Source organism: Tursiops truncatus, chromosome 17 (assembly GCF_011762595.2).
Source record: "Tursiops truncatus isolate mTurTru1 chromosome 17, mTurTru1.mat.Y, whole genome shotgun sequence".
NCBI lineage: Eukaryota > Metazoa > Chordata > Mammalia > Artiodactyla > Delphinidae > Tursiops > Tursiops truncatus.
In genome coordinates, this window is record NC_047050.1 from 48,112,268 (window position 1) to 48,121,657 (window position 9,390).

General features: G+C 41.8%; 1 protein-coding gene across 4 annotated transcripts in view; it reads left to right on the forward strand.

Annotated features, from left to right (window-relative positions):
• ZFPM2 (zinc finger protein, FOG family member 2) overlaps positions 1–5,346 on the forward strand; it is a 465,367-nt gene extending 460,021 nt beyond the window's left edge. For 3 of the 4 annotated variants that reach the window (XM_073794662.1, XM_073794661.1, XM_073794663.1), the window contains one exon: positions 1,151–5,346. In XM_073794662.1, coding sequence (XP_073650763.1) covers positions 1,151–3,636 — 2,486 coding nt within the window. In that variant the 3' untranslated portion in view covers positions 3,637–5,346. The remainder of the gene's footprint in view (positions 1–1,150) is intronic. The other variant, XM_073794660.1, reaches the window with a different exon arrangement.
• The last annotated feature ends 4,044 nt before the right edge of the window (positions 5,347–9,390 follow it).

Sequence of the window (9,390 nt, forward strand, 5' to 3'; positions counted from 1 at the left end):
CTCCACATGTTTACCAACTGAGATGCTCTCTGAACTCTGTTTTTTGTGGGGTTTTATGGAGGCTTCATTACATAGGCAGGATTGATTAAGTTATTGGCCATTGGCAATTGAACTTAATCTCTAGCCCCTCTTCCCAGAAGTGGAGGAGGGGAAGAATGAAAGTTCCAACCCCTGTAATCACAAGATTGCTTCTCCTAACAACCACCCATCCTTAGGTTACCTAAGGGCTTTCCAAAAGTCACCTCAGTAACATAACAAAGCCACCTTTATCACTCTTATCACAGGAAACTCCAAGAGTTTTAGAAGCTGTGAGCTGGGAACCAAGGATAAAGACCAAATATATATGAGAAATAGATTTTACTCATCAGAATGACCAAATACATATTCCTTGTAAATCACAATATTGCATTGAGGCTTACCCACCAGTCAGTGGTGATATTCAAAATATTTAATAACTGACTAAAAACAGGCCATGACCAATCAGCATGGATGTCGGTCCTAAATGACTACATTAATGTACTGGTACCAATATCAGCCCTGGATAGAGATAAACCATGTTCAGCAAAACCAATGAATAAAATTCTAAATTTGTACCAAAGATAAATTAGTAGGTTATTAATTACTTTAGAAAACGGCTTCTATTTGGATTCTTTTGAATAAAGACCCAATCTGGTACACTAAATGCACTAAGATTTATTTGATTTGCACATAGGTTATCACTATCAACTCTAACTAATGCCTGCTTCTTCCTAATGTAGAGCATAGTGCTGTGGTAAGAAGGTTACTGGATTAGAAATTATAAAATCTGAAGTTTAGTCATGGATCCATCACCGAATAGCTTTATTACCATGATCAATTCCTTTAGCCTCCTTGCATGTGTTTCCCGACCTGTAACATTGAAACAATGATGCCTATCCCACTACAATGCAATAATATTCACGAAAGTGCTTTGGAAACCATAAAGGGCTGTTATTATCATCATCTATGGTGAAGGACGTCACAAGAAAAACGTTACTATCACAAATAAGATTCCGAAAGATTTCAGTTCGTTTCTGCTGTGTTGGACACATGAGGTCATTAGTAACGGTTCATATCATTAGAAAACCAATATGTGTGGTTCTCAGTATTCTGATTTTGTATGTTCCTCCAGGAGTGAAAATGGAAGAATTCCTCCCCCCTGGTACTAGTCTAAAATGCACCGTCTGTAGCTACACTGCTGATTCTGTGATCAACTTTCACCAACACCTGTTCTCCCATCTCACTCAAGCTGCCTTCCGATGCAATCACTGCCACTTCGGCTTCCAGACTCAGAGGGAGTTATTGCAGCACCAGGAGCTCCATGTCCCTGGCAGCAAACTGCCCAGAGAAAGTGACATGGAACACTCTCCAAGTGGAACCGAAGACAGCTTACAGCCAGCCACAGACCTGCTGACCAGAAGTGAACTCCCCCAAAAGGCCATGCAGACTAAAGATGCGAGCTCTGACACGGAGCTGGACAAGTGTGAGAAAAAGACTCAGCTCTTTCTCACTAACCAGAGACCCGAAATTCAGTCTGCAACAAATAAACAAAGCTTTTCTTACACGAAAATAAAGTCTGAGCCCTCTAGTCCAAGACTTGCCTCATCTCCAGTTCAGCCTAATATTGGGCCTTCTTTCCCCGTGGGACCCTTTCTATCTCAGTTTGCTTTTCCCCAAGATATCACAATGGTCCCTCAAGCTTCAGAGATCTTAGCCAAGATGTCTGAACTGGTACATCGGCGACTGAGGCACGGAAGTAGTAGCTACCCTCCCGTCATTTACAGCCCCTTGATGCCCAAAGGGGCTACCTGTTTTGAGTGTAACATAACATTCAATAATTTGGATAATTATCTAGTGCACAAAAAACATTACTGCAGCAGCCGATGGCAGCAGATGGCCAAGTCCCCAGAGTTCCCTGGTGTTTCAGAAAAGATGCCTGAGGCCGTGAGTCCCAACACTGGCCAAACCTCCATAAACCTTCTCAATCCAGCCGCTCATTCTGCTGATCCTGAGAATCCACTTCTTCAAACACCCTGCATCAATTCTTCCACTGTTTTAGATTTAATTGGGCCAAATGGGAAGGGCCACGACAAGGACTTTTCCATTCAAGCTAAGAAGCTCTCCACCCCCAACAGCAATGATGATAAAATTAATGGAAAACCTGTTGATGTGAAAAATCCCAGTGTCCCCTTAGTGGATGGGGAAAGTGACCCAAATAAGACTACCTGTGAAGCTTGCAACATTACTTTCAGCCGGCACGAAACATACATGGTCCACAAACAGTATTACTGTGCTACGCGCCACGACCCTCCGCTCAAGAGGTCAGCTTCCAACAAAGTGCCTGCCGTGCAGAGAACCATGCGTACGCGCAAGCGCAGGAAGATGTATGAGATGTGTCTTCCTGAACAGGAGCAAAGGCCTCCGCTAGTCCAACAGCGATTTCTCGACGTAGCCAACCTCAGCAATCCTTGTACCTCCACTCAAGAACCCACCGAAGGGCTGGGAGAGTGCTACCATCCAAGATGTGATATCTTTCCAGGAATTGTCTCAAAGCACTTGGAAACGTCCCTCACGATTAACAAGTGTGTTCCGGTTTCCAAATGTGACACTACTCATTCCAGTGTTTCCTGCCTAGAGATGGACGTGCCCATAGATCTCAGCAAAAAGTGTTTATCCCAGTCTGAGCGGACGACTGCATCTCCCAAAAGGCTGCTGGACTACCACGAGTGCACTGTATGTAAGATCAGTTTCAACAAGGTAGAAAACTACCTGGCCCACAAGCAGAATTTCTGCCCGGTCACTGCACACCAGCGTAATGACCTGGCTCCGCTCGACAGCAAAGTGTTTCCGAATCCAGAAAGCGAACGAAACAGCCCCGATGTCAGCTATGAAAGAAGCATCATAAAATGTGAGAAAAATGGGAATCTGAAGCAGCCTTCCCCCAACGGAAACTTATTTTCATCCCACTTAGCAACCCTGCAGGGCCTGAAAGTCTTCAGTGAAGCCGCTCAGCTCATTGCGACAAAAGAAGAAAACAAACATTTGTTTCTTCCACAATGCCTGTACCCTGGAGCAATAAAGAAGGCAAAAGGAGCCGACCAGCTCTCTCCTTATTATGGAATAAAGCCAAGTGATTATATTTCTGGTTCTCTTGTCATCCATAACGCTGACGTGGACCAAAGCACAAACGCGGAAAATGAATCTCCCAAAAGCCAGGCTTCTTCCAATGGGTGCGCTGTGCCGAAGAAAGATTCCCTGCCGTTGTTGCCCAAAAATCGAGGCATGGTCATAGTGAATGGTGGACTGAAGCAAGACGAGCGCCCTGCCGCCAACCCACAGCAAGAGAACATTGCCCAGAATCCTCAGCATGAAGACAGCCGCAAATCTCCCTCCTGGATCTCGGAGAACCCATTAGCCACGAACGAGAACGTCTCCCCAGGAATTCCCTCCACAGAGGACCAGTTGTCTAGTATAGCTAAAGGTGTGAATGGCTCCACCCAGGCTCCAACCAGTGGGAAATATTGCCGGCTGTGTGACATCCAGTTCAACAACCTCTCAAACTTTATAACTCACAAGAAGTTTTATTGCTCCTCACATGCAGCAGAACATGTCAAATGAAATCACAAAATAAATAAACATCACTCACCTTTGGTACCAGTGTTTAGTATGTTGTTCTACCCAGTACAGAAAAAAAAAAAAAGCAAAAAAAAAAAGAAAAAGAAAGCTGTTTGAATTACATCTGGGCAATCAGGAGACAATTCATTATGGCTGAGTTGAAGACTTAAGGTGTAATTTCATTACAGTCCATTAGTAAAGTGTATTATTGGTGCCATTTTAAAAGAAAATTAATTTATTTTACCAGCAGTATTCATAGCTGTGGTTATGTTATTTTTTATTTAAAAACTTTATATTAAAGTCATTTGTAATGTTATTGTATAGTTATTGTGTAGCATATATGGTTTGCACTGTATAGTAGCTTTTAAAGAAAATAGTCACAAACAATACAGAAAAGCATTTTAGAAATAGCTTCCAAAGCACTTGTGTATCTTGATTTCTTCTTATATGCTGTTGCAGATACATGTATATGCTAAAATATAACTTGCAAAGATGTTCTAAATACACGTGCTATAAGTTCGCCTTAAGATTTCAGTTCTTGGATAATCAGGCTCCGTTTGCACTTTATATTTTAGCAGATACAGTCTCTTAGTAACTAGGCTTTGCATTTGTATGTAGCCGTATGTTTCTGTCCATTTTCTTAATCTGAAACATGTATGTTAAATGAAGACGGCAATTTTTTTCTTGTATAGTACTTGTATTTTCTTTCGCTGATGCAGCTCTGTCTCAATTTTTAAACTTTGCTGTTAAATGCAATACTTTATAAGAATGAACAAAATTACTGGAAGCAGTATTGTAAGTAATGAGGTAGTATTAATCGGTTTTATCTTTTGAAAGGCACAGTCTAAATCGAAACCCTAAACTCAATGCTGCAAGTATGAATTTAATTCATATATAAGATCTATTTAAATATAAGAGTAGCAATACTGCACCTGGTGATCACAAAGATAATGTTCTACTTCTGATAGAAATAATTTCTCAACAAATGTTGTTACTATGCATGTATATGGATGGAATAAAATTCCAGATTGTTGGAGAAGTTTGGCATACTTTTTTTTTTTTTAAATACAAGGGAAACCCTATATACCCGTTCTTTGTAACAAGAATAGGTTCAAAACAGTACTGGATAGCTGTAGTAACATGATGACAAAACAGTTAATATAACTTACTTTATTAAAATGAACCGGAAACTCCAGCCTCTGGAACTAGAAAAGTTCATTATTAATATGTAGAAGAAGCACTAGCTCTCTGTTCTCTACCCACCCCCAACTGTAGCACACAAAAAAGAACAATTTCATGAATGTCTGAAAGGCTTACAAAGTCTACCATGAGAATCGGCACCAAAGATGATCAAGTGCACCCAACTTTTATTTTTTATTTTATTTTCTTTAATTTTTTTTTTTTACTTATTTATTTTTGGTTGCATTGGGTCTTCGTTGCTGCGCGCAGGCTTTCTCTAGTTGCATTGAACGGGTGCTACTCTTTGTTGTGGTGCACCGTCTTTTCACTGCGGTGGCTTCTCTTGTTGTGGAGCACAGGCTCCCGGCGAGCGGGCTCAGTAGTTGTGACTCGAGGGTTCTAGAGCTCAGGCTTAGTAGTTGTGGCACACGGGCCACAACTGTTGCTCTGCGGCGTGTGGGAACTTCCCGGACCAGGGAATCGAACCCACGTCCCCTGCATTGGCAGGCAGACTCCCAAGCACTGCGCCATCGGGGAAGTGCCGCAGCCAGCTTTTAGATGGAGTTTACCAGAGAGAGGTTTGCATTTTGAGGAGCAGCGAAGCGGTAAAGTGACCCTGATGAGTAAAGATGCACAAACTTCATGCGGGCAATTTGTAAAAGACACTAGTTTTCACGCATCTCATTTGTTCTTTCTGAGGGTTTGCGCGTTGAGGGAGAGTGGAGAGCAGATAATGTGGGTTAGATCATAGAGGATCTAATGAGCCACCCAGAGATGTTGACGTGTGATTCAGTAGTCAAGATGGCGCCTGTCGCCCATCAAGAGAGATGCGGTCCACTGCAGTCTGAGAAACGCCCCGATCTGGAAAGGCAAGTACCTGTGGTTAAGACACACTGTTTGCAAGTAGGTTGTGATGCACTATTTTTTTTTTTAAAGAAGATGTTGGGGGTAGGAGTTTATTAATTAATTAATTTATTTTTGCTGTGTTGGGTCTTCGTTTCTTGTGCGAGGGCTGTCTCTAGTTGTGGCAAGCGGGGGCCACTCTTCATCGCGGTGCACGGGCCTCTCTCTTACTGTCGCGGCCTCTCTCGTTGCGGAGCACAGGCTCCAGACACTCAGGCTCAGTAGTTGTGGCTCACGGGCCTAGTTGCTCCGCGGCATGTGGGATCCTCCCAGACCAGGGCTCGACCCCGTGTCCCCTGCATTAGCAGGCAGATTCTCAACCACTGCGCCACCAGGGAAGCCCTGTGATGCACTATTATTCATCCTTATTAGATTTGGTAGCATAATGAACATAAGGTGCTAGTCCCAAACATAGCCTATAAATACTGTGTGGTCGAGAACTTTTCTCCAGTTGCTTGTTGAGAATAACAGTTTTTAAATGTAAAACCTTGACCTTAGTTGATGTTTTAAATCTTTTTAAATCTGTTCAGGTGCTTCTAATATGTGACAATGTTGGGAAACACTACAAGGTAAACTAGGACCAGGTGTGAAGGCTGAGTGAGACTAAGGAGAGTAGAAAGGCAAAATGAAAAAGGGAAACCGATATGGGATGAAAGAGTTGGGAAAGACTTTATGGGCAGGGTAGGGTACAAAAAGGTAGGTAGAATGATAAGGAAAACTACCTGTCCTTTGGAGAGCCCTGAAATACCTATGCACTATATCCAAAAAAATATTTCCAGTACCGTTTGTATAGTTGAAAATAAGTTCTAATAGCCCATTCACAGAAGGAAACAGATAGCATAGGCTGAAATAGTGACATTTGGACCAGAACCAGGCCCTGCAGAGTACAGAGGAAGATAAAGGTTTTTGTACATGTAGAGATCATTGTAAATGATGGCATTAGAGTAGCATGTGAGGGTGAAGAGTGAATAAAAAATGTTTTTTTAAGGAAGAGGGCTCAGGGACTTCCCTGGCAGTCCAGTTGTTAAGACTTCACCTTGCAGTGCAGTGGGTGCGGGTTGGATCCCTGGTTAGGGAGCTAAGATCCCACATACCTGGCGGCCAAAAAACCAAAACATGAAACAGAAGCAGTGATGTAACAAATTCAGTAAAGACTTTAAACATGGTCCACATCAAAAGAAATCTTTAAAAACTGTTTAAAAAGTAAAAGAAGAAGGCTCAGGTTGTAAAGTTAAAGAAAATAAGGGAATAAATAGGAATCTGGTGTCACAAGACCTTGAATGCCAGGCTGAGGTTTATGGACTTGCCTTGTACCTTGCTTTGTAGAGTCATGAAATGAAAATTGTGTTTAGGAATGGTGATAGAGTGAGTGTGAGGCCTAGATGCTAGAGAGAGGGAGATGAGTTAGAAGGCCGTAGTGGTGGTCCAAATGGGGGTAGTGGGAGCCTATACCAAGAGAAGGACAGGTCTGGGTACGAGTTCCATAATAACAGATACTGAAGACCAAATCAAAGGTCTTCAATCTTCACTGATAAAAATGTTCCATGTTGAACAAGATACCGTGTACGACAGGATATTAGCGCCCATTGAATGGTTTGGGGGAAGGGTGATAAAAAGAGCGATGGTCTGTGTTGGTTCTCCAGATTGTTCTGTAGTATTTAAGTCTTTTGCAGGATACTAAAACCTACTAAATCAGAATATCTTAGGATGGGCCTGGATTTCTGGAGTTTTTTGGCAAAGCAACCCTAGGGTATTCTGTTGTCGTCCCTCGATGAGAATCATTGAATTAAACATAGGCAGAATGAGAAGCGGTATTCTGTGGTCAACACCAAAATAAACTAAGCTGGAGGCAGAATTTATTACACAATTGGTCTTCAAAGTGTTGCTAACTAACACATAATATATTTGAGTGTTTAAAACTATTAAAATGTTCAAAGAATTCAACATATGTGTTTTAATATTGAGATTAAAACAAAAAGTCATAATGGAATCTGTAAACAACATTTGAAAATCTTTTAATCAAGTTGAACCTTCTCATTTTCAGGCAAAACTAAGGATCAGAGATTTTAAACACTCTAAGTCACAGAGCTAAAGGGTAAGAGCCAGAGACCTGAGTCCTGTTCTCAGATTCCCTCCCCTCATCCTGTTCCTTTTGCCACTAAAGCAGAAGGAACTACTAAGGCAAGCAGCTAAAATTCCAGCTACTTTTCCTCTCTCTGATGCACTTAAGTCTAGTTCAGATATTCTCTGGAGATAAGGAAAAGGGAGCATATTCGTTTCTCATGACTCCTGTACAATTACCACGAACTCGGTGACTTAAAACAACAGAAGTGTATTCTTTCACAGATCTGGAGGCCGGAAGTCTGTTATCAAGATGTCAGCAGGGTTGTTCTCCCTCCCGAGCCTTTGGAGGGTACTTTCCTTGCATCTTCCAGCTTCTAGTAACTCTGTATCACTCTAATCTCTGCTTCCCTGGTCTCATTGCCTCCTCTTCTCTGTGTGTAATCTCTCCCTGCCTCTCTCTTATAAAGACACTTGTGATGGCATTTAAGGCCCACTAGGATGAAATCCCCACGGCAAGATCCCTCATCACATCTGCAAGGGCCCTCTTTCTTTATAAGGTAATATTTTCAGATTCCAGGGATTAGGATCTGATATTTTGGGGAACCATTATTCAGTCTCCTACGGGAGGTCAACGTGGAGGTGGAGGGGTTATGGCTCCCAGTCAGGTTCTACAACTGTGCAGCAGCACAGCAGAAATTATTACGCCCAAACTGATGAATCTCTTGGCATTTGATTGAGACATGAACGTTATTAAAAAACATCAGTGGCGTCCATCAGAAATATAGCATCTAAACTAACAGGTCTCAGCTGGTCACTCAGGACCCAATCATGAGGTAGAATTGAGTCTGATGACATCTCTGCACCAGTCAGTATATCTGTCTGGAACTTAATAAACCTTATTAATTCAGAGAATCATGAGAAAACAGATACAGCCTGGGCAAAAGTTTACTTTGGCACTATCTAGAAAAGAGAGTTTGCTTAGTATATTAATAGAATAAACAGGATAGAAAATAAACTGTTTTCAAGAGCCTTGGCAGCCTCACTTTGCATACAAATAATATACTAATTTCAAACAATTTTTATCTTCGTATTAGAGAAGGATGTCACAGCATTTTGCTTGGCAACACTTCTTTGGTCATTAAGTCCATTTCCCATAGCTGACATAACCTGGTTGCAGATGGTGTAAAGGTATCAAATTCACTAAGTCCAGAACTCTTTTTTTTCCCTATTGGGGTTCAATGACCCTCAAGAAAAACAATCAAGTCAAATGCAATGCTCTTATATTTATGAAAAGTATGCAGTGGTGAAATAGTCACTTTAAATTAATAATAGAGACATAGAAGTGGTAAGAAAAAATCTTAAGAGGAAAAGAGAAAATGCAAGACAAAGGAATGAACAGGAAGGAGTTCACACCAAGACAATCACAGACACAGCAGGGTGGACACACAGATTCCTTCCTCCTGCTACAATGGATGAACTGTTCCTGATCCTACTCAAAACCCCTTACTCAAATCCTTCCACTTAAGCTTCACATACTCTCCAGCCAAGTTGATGATTTAGCTCCTTCAGTTATTCCCTCTCACGGCACAAAAGCAACAGGTGTGTCTTTTT